This window comes from Podarcis liolepis, assembly GCF_965112155.1.
Source record: "Podarcis liolepis genome assembly, chromosome: 8".
NCBI classification, from domain to species: Eukaryota; Metazoa; Chordata; class Lepidosauria; order Squamata; family Lacertidae; genus Podarcis; species Podarcis liolepis.
The window spans coordinates 63,928,506-63,944,141 of record NC_139560.1 but is presented as its reverse complement, the minus strand read 5'-3'; the positions used below and the strand labels follow the sequence as shown (position 1 = coordinate 63,944,141).

The 15,636-nt window shown below is 40.9% G+C and overlaps 1 protein-coding gene across 2 annotated transcripts; it reads right to left on the bottom strand.

Annotated features, from left to right (window-relative positions):
• Positions 1-912: 912 nt before the first annotated feature.
• Positions 913-14,877, bottom strand: SSR1 (signal sequence receptor subunit 1). Of its 2 annotated transcripts, none has more exons than XM_083519690.1 (8): positions 14,472-14,877; positions 10,152-10,270; positions 8,522-8,609; positions 8,128-8,390; positions 7,020-7,096; positions 6,038-6,116; positions 4,994-5,087; positions 913-2,317 (listed from the first exon to the last, which is right to left on the bottom strand). In XM_083519690.1, the coding sequence occupies exons 1-8, from the start codon at positions 14,557-14,559 to the stop codon at positions 2,250-2,252; spliced, it is 876 nt and encodes a 291-aa protein (XP_083375816.1). In that variant the 5' UTR covers positions 14,560-14,877; the 3' UTR covers positions 913-2,249. The 2 variants fall into 2 exon arrangements, with proteins under 2 accessions (XP_083375816.1, XP_083375817.1); XM_083519691.1 differs by lacking the exon at positions 913-2,317 and adding an exon at positions 4,250-4,329.
• Positions 14,878-15,636: the final 759 nt, after the last annotated feature.

The window sequence follows — 15,636 nt, the reverse complement described above, 5'->3', positions numbered from 1 at the left end:
GGTGAATTGTATAGCTATTAATTCAGTCAGATTCCTCTCTTCCCCCATCCCAAAGTTGAGAGATTAAATACATCCTTAACTCTGTCTATCCTCCGTTACCTGTTTGCTGAATGTGACAAGCATGAATATTCCAAATTAGAAGATTGCTAATTGATGTTTTCAATGTTTAATAATACTTTGTAACAGGATATTTGAGCCACATGTATTTTTTGGGGGGGGATACCATATTAATTACTAATACATAATAATTAAAATTAAAATATAATGGTTTCCCATTCAAAGCTCCATTTAATAAGCTGAGAGGAGCAAAATGATACTGCCAAATGTAAACACTGAGTATTTAAAAGTTATCCCTTCCATGTTGACTATTTCAGTGAAGGGGAACCCTAAATGTAAATGGCAGCACATGACTTTTCCTTTTTTAAAAAATATAAAAAACAACTTTAAACTTAAGCAGTAAGGTGACGTGCAAGTATTCCAATGACTTTGGTTTAGATATGCATCATAGGCGATCAAGCTATAATTATTTTCTGATGCAAGGAGGAAAGACAACTGAAAATGACAGTTGAATTTCATGTACGAATGAGGCCTTTGAAGGTATACAACACCTTTGTTTCCAATCTTCCAGTCCACTTTCAGCTGCTGCATTTCAGGCTACCACAGGATGTACATTATTAACAATTGCAAATTAAGCCAAAGAGATCAACATGACTTTAAACTAAGAAATTAACATACTTTTAGTTTCTCATTAAGTCAAGCTTACTGAGGTTAATAATGGAATTGATCCTAGTTGGGGGGTTCCCTTCTGAGCAAAATGCAGAGCTGAATTTATCGCTAGTCATTTCTTTAAACAGGTAAGACACCAATAAGAGTTCAAAAAGGGAAAAAGGCACAAGACTAAAAAAACCAAACTTAATTTATGTTTTTACTGTCATTTTAGAACTTATTCTTTTGTATACAATCAAATATGGGAACAGAAGAGCACAATTCCACTGTACAGGTTGTAAGTTGTTGCCCAAAGACATGTTCATGAAAGTCAAACCTTGTATCCAGCTTTATCTAAGAAATTCAATGCATTTTTCTATCCATGATTGGGTTTCAAATGGTGGAAGAGTCCCATCAATTATAATGGCCTGGTCTGCATGACACGCCAAGCCAAATTATAGCTTATTGGAACTGAAGGCTCCTGGAGAGGAGCTTGCAGACTCTTTGCTCCTCCTGCATCTTTTTCACTCACATATTGCGCTCAACTAGGCTTAGCTTATTGTCTGAACCAAGCCTTGTGGGTAAGCTTTCTTCCTGCCAACTCAAACTATGGCCAAGAACATACCTGCCCGTGGGGTGTGTGTGCTACAAGTTACTTTCCAGGAGCCTGCCTGTTCCACTGCTCCTAGTAAGCTGTATTTTGACTGAAGAGTGTCATGCAAACCAGGCCAATGGTGAGGACCAATTTGCAACCATTTGAACTAGGCATTCTAAAGTTACCCAACTTGCTATATTCACCAGATCTGCTGACCAAGTCAAACTACTACAATTTATACAGATGTACAGTTATATTGCAATCAAAAAAAGGGGGTGATGAATGCCAAAGTGAGCACACAATTCATATTTCACAAGTGCAGCTGCTGTAGAAATCCCTTATTTGACACACATGTAAGAACATTTGGGATCTCAGACTCAGTGTGCGCTTTATGTCAATCAGCAGCAGCAATATTGTAAAAAAACAAACACTATACTGCTAAAAGCAGTTACACCGGCTTGTGCCTTTAGAATACTAGCTACACAAAAATGCGACTCAGTGCTTCATGAGAGGTTCCAACATGCGTACCAAAAAGGAGCTGCATACATGTAGCAAAGAATATGATAGATGACTCTGAGTAACAGATAGGAAAATGCATAAAGACCTTCTTTTATGACAGGATACAATCAGAACAGGGTAGGAAACGACACATTTGCATTTCTGACGACGTCAGAAACAAAAGGTGTGCAGATGACAGATCAGCATAATGAAGAGACTCTAAAGGCACATTTCAGATAGCACAATGATTCTTAATTGTTTCTTTAAAAGGAATGAGAAGTGCATCGTTAGCAGTGTTCTCTGAACACAGCCAAATGCTTATAGTCCAAATGTTTTTCATAGTATTCTCCTCAGTCGATATGGCTTCTCAGCACAACTCCCAATTCAAGCAAAAACAAAAGGGAGGGGGTTGGATGGCTGGGTTAATAAAGGCTGACTGTACTAACAGTATTTACTCATCAGATCCTACTGATCTCTTCTGCGCCCTCTTCCGGGGCAGCCGTCTTGGGGAAGCTTTGTCTGAAGGAAAAGAAAAAGAAAAGTTACTCAATGGGATAAGTTAAATGAAATATTTTGGGGGCCAGGGGGAGAAAATTATTTTCTAATTTATTCCCTCAAAGAACGATCATGCAAAAGGCAGATCTGAGAAGCATCTTATATACATTCCTCAGCTATGGACATGCAACTAGTAGCCTATTAACGAGATGTTCCTAAAACAATGCAGGATCAAAGCATTCAATCTCAGCTCTGTGATGACAATGGTTGGCTTGAGCAAGATTATTTTGCTCTATTTCAGTTTCTAAATATAGAACAGGTGTGTATCTGTTCTAAGGATGAAGGAAACATCATGCCCTACTTCCCTCTATGCTCAAGGACAGCCAAATCAAAAACTAATCTTTACATTCACAAGCTCAAGTTTCAGTATCTGTAGAATTCTAAATCATACAAAGTAGAAAGAATGCTAAGTATTCAGGCAGTAAATACCCCAAAAGGTAATGATATCAGTCTCTTATGGGCAAACAAAAAGAGAACTATGGCACCTTACACTAACATTTTAGCAAAAGCCAGAATAAGTAATAAGCCACAATAAACGTGTTAATCTTCAATATTTAATTAGTATTCAGTTTTCTAGATAGTTTACAAGTAATTGGCTGATTAGTTGTGGTGACTGAATTTTGCACACTGATTTGAACCACCTTTTGGTCTTGACTGCATACAGACAACCTTAACTGGGCAAAGCAGAAGTGAATGAATGTAATTGTGGGGTTCCAACTCTAGACCTAGTAACCTTACGTCTTTTCTCAGCTCCCTAGCCGTCCTCTAAACCTCCCTGGCTTCTCTAATGACTTCCTACCTATTCACACAGCCCCTTCCACGTATACAACTTTGTTTTGCCTGCTTTCCCCTGGGCTCATTTCTTGAACTCGATGTCTCCACCATCTATCGTTTTCTCACATTCCTGTTTTTCAGGCCTCTGCCCACTTTGCAACATTTCTTCTAGCTGAGCCTCCCTCTGCCCCCTTCCCTCACCCCCACAGCAGGCAGCCCTTCTGCACTTTAAGTGGTATAATGTTTCTTTTTTATAAAAAAAGATCCCCTTCTCCATCAAGCTATCTTGGCTCAGTTCCCTGTCACCTTTATCCTCTAAGCCTCATTCTTCAGACATTTTGGTTCTGCTTCTCAGTCAGCTCCCTACTCTGCAATCTTTCTTCAGCATCCTTCTTTCTCAGCAACGCGTCACCTATCTTCCCAGAATATAGCCCGTCCCTGTGTGGCCTTTTATTTCCCATGCACACTTGCAACTTCCTTGGCACTCACACAGGTTGGCCTAACTTTTTAGCTCCTACAGCAGCTGGATATTGCACTCCACCACATCAACTCAGTCAATGTCAGAGGCTTCACTGCCACAAACACAGTACAATATATATTAGTAACTATTTGCCCCTTTATCAGTTAAAGCACCATGATCATGAAGTCCAAGCAAGCAGCAATCTTAATGCATTTTAAAAGCCCTCTAATGTGTTAATACTTATTTTCCTATGCAAAGTGCTGTTTAGCATCAATAGTTAGTATTCTATGCTATGGAACAAGTGATGTGACAATTAAACTTTTCTATCACGTGTTCTGAAAATTGTCGGTGGTCTATTTTATTTCTGGCAATCTGAAGAATGTAGCCACGGTTTCCTTTGGGAAATCAGGCATGTGAAGTAGATGACATCCCAGTAAGTGCAGATACCACTGAGTTCTGGTGACTGAACCATGTTAACAGTGTAACTAAGTTAGTATCGGAACATCAGCTCCCCCAAGATATGCAACAGTAAATGTACCAAGTAGGATTAACTCCAGACTTCTGTTGCATCTTCAAGATACTGGTGAAATCCTCCAAACCTTATTACTTTAACACCACATGCAATTATGTGAAGTGTACCAACTAAGCAGAAATGGGTTCAATGTATAAGAACCTAATTAGTGCACAATATACATTTCAGAAGCCTCAACCCAATAAAGCGTCTCACCTCTTCTACTTTGCACTGAAGCCACAGGAAAAGCAAAACAGAAGAGACAGTAAAGATATTAGAAAAGTCCACAAGCATTTAAAAGATCTAAGAACATATTTGGACTAATTTTTGAAATCAGAAGTCACTAAAACATACAGCTAAAGCTCCACAGCTCCCAACCCAACAAAAAACCCTGTACACTAGTCACAGAATTACAATTTTGTCCTCACCTAATGCTGTATAGATTCAGCAAGTATCTTCTAACCAGTATAAGAAACAGTCAGTGATTTCACTATTGACTTCATCACTGATTTCAATATTATTGAATACTACTATCTTCTTCTAATTCATATGCATTCTCAATTTTTGGTTGGAGTCTCATTGAAGTTTATAAATCAATCTCAATCTAATAGTAAAGGAATAATTCTTTCTGGAAATAATTTCAAGTGAATCTGGCAGAGTAAAAAAGGAACATTTAGAACAATCTCTTTTCTAAACAGTTAGAGGCAGGCATATTCAACATTGCAGTTAACATTGTTCCTCCAGATGTTGCAGACTACAACTCCCATATTTCTGACCACTGACATTCTGACTAGTGCTGATGGGAGTTGGAATCCAAACATCTGGAAGATGTTGGTTATCCTTTTATAAGAAATTCATTAATGGACTAACAACCTATGGTAATATGGATACTTACTTATCTGGTTTAAAGTTTCTTGAGGAATCCAACTCATGTCAACATCATTCTGATTCGATGTCCCCATCTCTACTTTTTGAGCTGGTCTTTTTCTCTGGAAACATTAAGCACAAGATATAATAAGGGAAAGAACTCCACTGAACTCCACTTAAGCCATTCAACTTGTAGCGTGTTTTTGTGATCACAACAGTGGTAAACTTCAAACCCAAAGCTGCTGGCTTTACATTCTAGCAGCAGTTCTAATACATGGCAGGAGCATCAATAATTTCTTAAAACAGTGTGCATATTTTACAAACATTTAAAGGTGAAAATCCTAATTTGTGATAAATTTCAACATAACACAGATAATTTCAACTTAATTGATTGAATCAGTATTAGGGTGAGCCATAATCTATGAACCATTTTTTAAGTTATATTCCTGTATTCAAGTGGCAAATATAGTTGGTTAAGCTAGGTCAGTATGAAAAACGCATGTTGGGAGGATCAAGTATAGGCCTGACATGTGGAACTCTTGGAAGAGTCACATGCTACACTTGTATCTGATCTTTACCATGAAATGAAAAATGGCATTTTAGCCACTTTTCACTCTCAACTGTGGCTACGATTTGCTAATGTAGTCTTCTATTACAGCAACTCAACATCTGATCACATTTTACAACATTCTGTTTATAAGGAAGTGTGTGCAGATGCAATCCAGTTACCTCCCAGGTGCAAAGAGAATACCACTGCATGAAAAAAAATCACTTAAATAAACAGGAATTGGCCTATGGTCTCTAAAGCAAATATTAGCTACACTTCTACTGCATGGTAGCTTGATCTTTGTGTAAAATTGCCTTGGATTAAGGCTTGCCTCAAGAAAAGCAATGTTCTAATATATGACATGATCTTTCCTTCCAGGTAGACTATAGCAGTGTGTACAGGTTTCAGTCACCAGCCCATCCACATATTAAAGAGAGCCAGTTAGTTTAACACAGTGTCTTGAGACCACCGTCTGGGTCCAGAGTAGCATCTGTAACCGGAAAGATGACCTGCAGAATTTCTTACCTTCCTAGATTCCAACAGCTGGTGTAGACCAACAATGACAAGCAGGCTAAGTCCACCAAGGAACATATACATAAAAATCCTTGTTTAGAAAAAGGAGAAGAGAGGTCCAGTAAGCTTTTATTTCTTTAAATAGAAGAAAACTAAACAAATCATCCCTGAATACCTTTACCAGATTAAGTAGACAGTTGCTGTCCTAAAAATGAACACACACTCATATGCCCATCCCAACATCAACCCCAACTATACTTTGTAGAACACTTTATGAAGGACTCATCTCTTGATAGGAGGAGTCAGATTAGCCAACCAAGGGACACCAGTTTCAACTCTTGGTGGGACAGCTAAGTTCTCATCTAGATAAATTCTCCCCACCCCAAGCCAAGATGACAAAAAGAAATTAAGAATGATCCAAATTACTGCTAAATCTTAAATCCTGCAAATAAAACATGTACCTAATGGAGCTATGTGTGGGAAACAAAAAAATCCTCTTCTTTCATAGCACTGCAAAGCACCTATGAGTTACTACTCTAAAATCAACAAAGGAGATTATATAGACCTGCCTCGGTGTTGAGATCAGCAGAAGATGCCTTGCTGGTTACAGCATGGTGATGATAATGCCAAGGTTGCATGTTCAATCCCTGTGCGGGACAGCTACATATTCCTGCATTGCAGAGGGTTCAACTAGATGATCCTCAGGGACCCCTCCAACTCTATGATTCTATTAGAGGTTAGTGGGACAGTGGTGCTAGAGAGGGCATTTTCTCTAGTGGCTCCTCTGAGGTGTGCCCACCCTCATTACTATATATGTTTTGTTTTTAGGTCAAGACACACCTTCCACAGGCCCTTGGGGGTAGAAGATGCTACACAGTTTAATTGAAGATTAACAGCAGATAACCTGCTCTAGGACTGCATGATGAAGGGGGGCAATAAATGCCTATGAAAGAATTCATAAATAAATAAATAGGTTATTTAAATTAAGTCTTACGTTTCACCATCTAATCCATCTTCCTTTTCAATAATGGTAACAGTCTGGTTGAAAACAGCATCTTGAAAGAAGTTTCCCTAAAATGAAAAATACAGTAACATTAAAGGCTGCCCAAGATAACAGATTCAAGCCAGTATGTGGCAGTAATGTTAATACAGTGGAACCTTGGTTCTTGAATGACTTAGTTGATGAACAAATCAACTCCAAAACGCTGAAAACCCATAAATAACTGTTCCGGTTTTTGAACGCTTTTCAGAAGCCAAATGTCCGATGCGGCTGTCAGCTATTGTTTCCGGGGTGCCTGCACCAATCGGAAGCCACACCTTGGTTTTCAAATGTTTCGGGAGTCGAACGCACTTCCAGAACGGATTAAGTTTGAGAACCAAGGTTCCACTGTATATACCTCCAGGGATGAACTGCTCCTCAGCCGCTTTGTTCTTGTCTATAATTTCCACTCACATTGCAAATCACAATAAACAAAAAGCTAGCTTACAGGACTCAGTGTCTTGTAGGCCTCAGGTTGTCAACACACATTTTCAAAGCTTTACTAGGAGAAAATGTCCACAACAAAGGGATGAAAAGCGATCACTCAAAGTGGAGTTTGTCTAAAACTTTTGAAAAGGACAAATAAAGTTACATTTGGAGATTGATGAAGCTTTTTTTACCTGGGATTGGGAAGGTGAGAGAGGAGGAGGCAAAATCATAACGATAGCTTATGTTGACCAAAACAACAAGAACAAAAAAGACCAACTCAGATTTAGAAAGTGTCAGAACATTCAGATATTGAGGAGTGTATAATGTTGTTGTGAAGAGTTACAAAAAGTAAAGGCAGTATTTTAAAAAAGCAAGACTGCACCTGTTCAAATCAGGCTCCAAGACATGAACTCTAATGTCTCCTTCCAAAACCATTCATCACAAACCTTAGACTATCATATTGGAATACTATCAAGGATTTGGCTATACCAGAACTTGCAGAATAGATACCCAAGCCTAAGCAAGATAAAAATGGCACACTTGGATAAACATCACTCAATACTCCTGGATAACATCAGCAAATGCCTAGTTTAACACTAAGGAAACCTTGCCAAGCTTCCAGGCTGTCACTCACATTTTGGTCTTTGTAGTTCAGATTGATAACCAGTCCAAAGGGGCGACCACCCATAGGCTCTGCAGGAATGAAGGAGTATTCAAATGTGGCCTGTCTCTGTGGTGGAACAACCGTGTTCAGAGGAAGAGCAGTGAAATTCTGAATGAAAAACTGGTAATCTTGAGGGTACCGGAACGAAGCATCTAGAGACTCCACAATGAAGTCTTCTGTACCCTTGTTAGTAAAGCCAACTAAAAACTTCACAATGTTGTTTGCTGGAAAATCTAGGAGGAAATTAGAAAACTGGTTAAGCTGAAATTGTGTGCACAACTCAAAACTTGCATAATGTTGCACTATAATTAGACTAAACTGATAAAGTGTGCTGGTATGAGGTAAAAAGGAGGCCATTTTTTACCTTCTCCTTTCACAAACAAGATGGTTGTATCAGCGCTAGGGGATGCTTTCGGTTCTCCCGATAGATCTTCTTCCTCTTTCTCTTCTGTCTAATACAAGAGAATGTTTTTGAAAAGCCTATGACGAACAGTGAAGCAATGAATATCTGAAGTAAGACCACTATTGCAAAATCCCACATAAAAGCATTTCCACGCAAAAACATTAATGTTGCAATAAATATTTGGAATTTCTTGAAAACAATTATTAAGAGCACAATCCTTTGTGTGTCTGTTTGGAAGCAAGTCCCATAAGAAAGCAAAAGCCCCGTGTGCTGCTTCTGTCTAACAGGGCTCCTTTGGAAGGATGTTTGCTTGCAAGCTGGATTCATGTCCCTTTCTGTTTAGCTGAGAGAAGCAGAAAGAAGTGCAACCACTGAATGCAACATGACTGCTTAGACTTGGTTTGGTTTCTCCATCTTTGTCCAGGACAATTATGTATTTTTTCATGTTGTGAGCTGCCTTGAGTATGGTGTGAAATATGGAAGTGCGACATATAAATAAAATTATGTATGCATGTATTATGTACTCCAGGAATGGAGAGGGAAGAGGGTGGGGAAGGTGAACAAATCAGAGGTGAGCAACTTACCTTTTGCAAATAGAATAGGTATCAGAAAGGTAATGTTCATATTATCATGTAACAAGAGGAGGCCAATACACAACCTTACAAAACAGCTACCAAAACACCAAAATAGGTGCTTGTACACCAAACCACAACTAAGAACAGGCAGCTTCATGAAAAGCAGAAGTGGTCAAATGTACAAAGTATAGAAAAGCTTAGAGTTACTAAGTAAATTATCAAATACACATTTGATAATTGTGTCTAGGAAGTGATATTATACATAATCAAAACCAGCCTTCTGCTGTTGTAATATTCACTAGGATTAATGGCAATACAGCCATCAGTAAGATTTGCATACAACTTGGTGGCAGTAATACAAACTGTGGCCATCAAGCATTGTACTTCCCTTTGGGTTTTTGATATACAAGAGGCAACTGTTCTGGAGGAGGGAGACCTGTAGTGGCAGGCTTAGGAAAGAGAACACCATAAGCCTAATGCAGATATTTCAAAGTGTGACTCTTCCCTCCACAACTGACCATGTGGTCATTCCAACCACTCAAAAGATATTCCCTCTCCCCAATATACTGCTGCATTTCTATCCCTGCTGCACATTTTTTTGACCAGCAGTACAGCTCCTTGGGTTTAGCAAAGGTCCATTTTTACTATATCCTACTTACAGTTGGAGCAACTCAAGCATTATGATTTGTGGATGTTCACTATGGCAGTTAACAGGGCCAGCCCAATGTCTCAGCATGGCAGCCTCAGGACAGCTTGGAGGAGCAGCAGAACTGACCTCCAAGGAGCATGCCACCTGTGCCCCTCTTCCCAGCCTCCTTTCCATCCCACCCCCTGTGAGTATGGCAGGTATGCAGATGAGGAGAGAGAGGAGTGGCATTTTATGCTTTACCTCAAGAACAAAACATCCTGGGTAGACTCTGACAATTGAGTATTCTTGATAACAGGTTATCTGCTGTAAAAATTGTAATAATGGACAACATAAGCTTGTGAAACAGAAACAAATATTGTAGATGTACCAATTCTGTGGGTTCATCTTCTTCAACTTCAGCTTCATCATCTTCATCTTCAACGACTGTATCTTCAATAGCTTCTTCATCTTCTGTGGCATCTTGAGCAGCCACCAGCAAACTAGAACCTAGAGACAAGGTAAATGAATTTTTTTTAATGTAGGCAAAGTTATTCTATTGTTTAACTTTGCTTTTGAAAGGTTTCATTGCACTTACTAAGTTATCAGTTTAGATAAGTTGTGTGTTGCATTCATGTCTCTAGTGAAAAGCATGATTAGAAGAAGTTCAGTGTAAGAAGACCCAGAGTTTACTCTGATATTTATAGAGTCAATATTAATTTTATATTTGTCAATATTAATTTTATATACCACCTAATATTGCACTAGGCACCATACAGATTAGAAACGTAAAGGCCAATGACACTGGCTTAAATCCTACCAAAATACATAGGACAGAAATAATTAAAATAAAGATTTCCTCACAAAGGTCTTTAAAAAAACCCTATTATTGCAAACACACAGAAGTCATCCCATGACTAACACCTTGAACAGAACTTTAAAGTATGGGCATGTTAGTCCAGCTAAAAAGTAGCGAGTATCCACTTGGCAAGGAAAAGGACCTCTAGTGAGCAGCTTAGGAGCATGCAGAATATTTTCTACCCCATAGTGGGGTATATCTTGGCAGAAGCTACAACTGAAGTTGCACTACGGCAAGCTAGCAACTTTGATTTATTAAGGTTAAGAACTCTGGAATGTGGAGGTATGCTAGTTTGTATCAGGCCACACCAAGTTACACAATCACAGCACATAAAGAGCTATTTGCTAAAATAGAGCATGACAATGCATGAAAAAGCTTGAAATAAAGGATTTTAGGACACCTCCTCCAAATGTATGGCAAAAGCAACCCCTCTTTTTTTGGTCACGGGGAAGACTCCAAATAAAATTTCCCTTCCTTTCTGAATATTACAAAAGGAAAGGTCTTAGTGCCATCAATCAAACACAGCTCAAAAGTTTCATTACAACTCAGTTCAAGTGACTTCAAGAGAGCTTAAGATCAACATACTGGTTTAATTGAGCAGAAGCGTTAAACTAAATCTCTTAAATTGTGATAGTAGACTTCTATCACTAGGATTCTTTAGTGATTTGCTTGAAATGTTCATTATGCTAAAAGCACTATGGTAGACCACACAAACTTTTCCAAGCAGTAGCATGCTTTCAAGATTTCATGATCTCTCCTATATATTTGAGAAAGAATGATGATGTGGCATTATAGTGGAGAGGAGGGAGTGTATTCAACATCTGTTATCACAGCCAGGAACTAACTACCAAGAATTGAGAAGTGTAATTTTCCAGTTATCTTAAACTACTAATACTGAAAGAGAGCTACCCTGAATTTATCTAAATATTTTGAATGGGGAACAAAAGTAGAAATGCACAGCAATTAATTTGTGGAACTAGCTCTCAATCAGAACACTTTGCTAAAAACACTAAGCACATGCTATTGCAACTGCATAAATTCTCTCCCATTCAACAAGGAATGTAGGTATTTGACTTTGTTCCAGAACAAAGAACACTAACTAGAGGTTCAAGAAAACTGAATTGGAGCCAAGAGAAGAGACATGCAAAATCTCCAGAAGAGCTACATTATAACTGATTAGGTCACAAAACCAAAGAGAAAACACACATGTATCTATGACATTGTACAAGAAAAAATGGTAATACAAAATCACTGCAAATGAAATTAAAAGAGTGCTAGTTTTAATCTGAAACTAATATACCTATGCCAGTAAGACCAAATGATATCTGTGTTGTTACTATGAGAAGGGTCATCCATAAAACTATAAGGATCTTTCCAATTGAGGCAAATATAACTCAAAGTGTAAACTGATGCACAATGAGGCAACCCCCCCACCCTTTCAAATGAACACTGGTGGGGTCTGAACTAGCCGTTACTAAGAAGGAAACATCTTGGGTCTGTGGTGGACAGGTCAATGAAAATGCTGACCCAATGTATGACAGCTGTGGAAGGTACTTTGCATGTGAGGGACCGCTGGGGAAATAAATGAAAATAACTGGCAGCATTGTAATGTGGCATTATACATTACAGTGGTACCTCGGGTTACATACGCTTCAGGTTACATACGCTTCAGGTTACAGACTCCGCTAACCCAGACCAGAACTATTACTTCGGGTTAAGAACTTTGCTTCAGGATGAGAACAGAAATTGTGCTCTGGCGGCACGGCAGCAGCAGGAGGCCCCATTAGCTAAAGTGGTGCTTCAGGTTAAGAACAGTTTCAGGTTAAGAACAGACCTCCGGAACGAATTAAGTACTTAACCCGAGGTACCACTGTACATGGGTGGAATCAATCCACCCCCCCCCCCAGTTCTGATATGCAAGTTCATGCTGTTTTAAGGTAGATTCACCTTGTGGTTAATGCACAAGGCATATATCAGAATGCATATATATGCAAAAGGCATATATATCACCCATCCTTTATGATATCTGCATATAATACCAGCAATGTTTTATTTCATGTTTGAGCTTTATAATTTATGTGATTTTTGTTCCAGAATGTTTAACAATTCAAATACACAACATTTCTGGATTTATGTTTTAAATGGAAATAATGCCAGTGGTCTGCCAGGAGTAGGCTTCGTGCTGGGAGGTTTGAAGAGACAAGTGTTACTGGCAAATACAGCAGGCCTTTTAAACACATAACCCTCACCTAGACCTCCAGCTGTGTTACCGCACCCTGTATAATTAACCTTGGAAAGCACGTGCAATATTTTCTGTGAAGTATACCTACCCCATAACCTTGATCACACCTGCATATCAATAATAGCCCTACATAAGATCACAAACTTCTACACTAGCTGCCCCTGTATTCTTTCATTTTGTACTCAACTACAACCCCAACCACAAACGTTTCAAAATCGAAAACAATCTACGTTTACACCATCTGGTTGAGTTTAGAATATGTTGATTAATTACTTAATTAAACATTAATTGAACTCATTTGCTGGTATGATACACAAAATCAAATCTATGCTGGTCTCAATTTATACTGACAAGCTTCTTGAGCAAGGTCCTCCCAAAACTTACTTGACCTTGGCTTGTACTGCTGCAGAAACATCCAAGAAATTGCAAGCAATTTGTATGATAATGCAATTTAAATGCTGTTATTGGATTTACTCAGCAAAAACATGAGGGTCTCAACCCTGACCGTGGACAACCACAGGGATATGTTCTTAGTTGTCAAATGAACTCAGGAAAGTAATTTGATTCAATTCACACAGTTCAGCAGATCTCTACCAGTTCAGACACCCAACTTTTGAGATCAGTAATCTCCAAGCTCTCCACAATTTTATTAGCTGTAAAATCACTACTGAACAGAACCCAACAGATTTGGGAAAAACTGTCTTCAGTTACAGACTTCCAAGATTCCTTCAAGGAAACTTGGCTGTGCCCCTATGAATCTGGCACAAGTTTCCTCTGGGAACGAGTTTGCTCTTTCTTTCCCATTCAAAGCAAGGATCTCAAAGCTGCAGCTTGTACACTAGTGCAACAAGTTGATCACGAGAACCTGAAATGTTATGATGCTTCCGTGTGAGTTGCCTGTACTTCAACTCTCCCTCCTTTAAAGGGAACAAGAGAAACTGGTTTCCCGATAGCTGTCCATTTGGCAAAGGTTGCCAAAGCGTACCGAGCTTTTAGGCTCGCACGTCTCCAGGTGGGGTCAGAGGCCGAACCTGAACGCTGTGCTGAAAGTAAGAGGAACTATGTGTGATTTTCCTCTCTTTCTTCCCCTTCAGCAGCAGCAGCAGCCAGAAGGAATCACAGCTGCACCGGAGGAGACACATGAGCAACGTGAAGAGCTGCGCGCTCCATTCCCACCGAAGGTAGAGTTTGCAGGGAGAAAAGCGAAACTCCTCGCACAACCTCGGGCTGCTGACACGTGTCAGCTTTCGAGTCCCTCAAAAAGGAGGTTAACGAGAAACGTAGAAGTCAACCAAGCTACGACCTGCCAGCACCATGTGGCTATCGGAGGTCTGGACTGACACGTCAGCCTAGCGAATAGGGGAGGGGGGAGAGAGAGCAGAGGAAAAGGAGCCCCCCGCCCCACTCAGAAGCCTCCGCCCCCGCCTTTCAGAATTCACCAGCCGAAACGGCACGCGCGAAGCCGCCTCACGCGCTGCTTCCATTTCAAAAAAGCACAGGAACGTTCCTTCCCCCCCCCCCACGCCCGGCCCCTCAACCGCCGCCTCGCGTACGCGCGCGAGGCGGAGATAAAGCGGAGCCCCCGCTCGTTCTCTGTCGGTCCGCCTCACCTGGGCCGCTGCGGGCGCCGCCCAGAAGCAAGGCGGCGGGGAAAGCCAGAAGCACGAGCAGCAGCAGTTGGGGAATGGACCTCCTCATGGTAGCGGGCCGACTAAACGCCCTCGGCGGCAGTTACTACTTTTTCCTGCCGCGACGCAATGGCGAAAGGAGCTCATCCGGCCCAGGTCCCGCCCACCGTAACCCCGCGGCGCCCTCGCGTCACCGCCCTGTCACGCAAGGCCCGCGGACTCCGCCCCTCTTCTGCCCCTCCCCCTCCCCACCGCCCAGCTTTGCGCGGAGGACGTGGCTTCCCCTGGAAGGAGGAAGGAGGGGCACGTGACTGCAACTTGGCTGGTTTCAAGCGCGCATGCTCCGCGCGGCCAACAAGCTCCTTACGTTCCTTTTCCTCGTCAGGCTTGCTTGCCAGAGCGCAGGCGCGAAAAGTTTTTACCGCGTGGAGCGCCTCAACCACGGGCTCTCTGGAGCGCATGCGTGGAATCCTATCGCTCGCTGCAGGCGAGCGGAATCGTGCAGTACCTTTGAGTTTACATGCGGACGCTAGCGTGTCTCGTTGCGTGTCAGTACGAAAGGGATACAACCCTCAACCGGCGACCTTTTAAAGACACGGCCGTGGGAATGCCTCTTTCAAGATCCGCAATAATCAAAACCATTGTTCTTCCGCAACGTTTTGACACGCGATGCCCCTGATGACACAATGCATTGGATGTGTACACCCCAAAATAATACTTGGAAGATTCCCTCCCACGCAAAAAAATATAAAAAATCATGCTCCTTAGGGTTTCGACGTGGATCTTACCCAGCAACCACATTAACAATGGCCAGGGATAGATTTTGGGATTGAGCAAGACTCATGGCCCCTGCTTGGTCCGATTGCAGTGGTACTTTTAATTAATTGAGCACAGTCAGTTACAGGTTTCTTTGTCCGTCCTCCACTCCCACTGCTTCACTTGAGCATTCTTTTAAAAAAGAGAGACTCGTGGCCCCTGTCAGCATTTAAATTTCCCTGTTGTGGACGTGAGCAATGCATGTGGGACAAGCAGGAAAACAAGCTCCTTCCAGTGATGAGAGTCCGGGGAGTGAGATAATGGGGTTTCTCTAGCGGGTGCCTCCTTACCTCAAAGAAGCTCCCATATGAGTGAAAAAGAGATCCCCCCT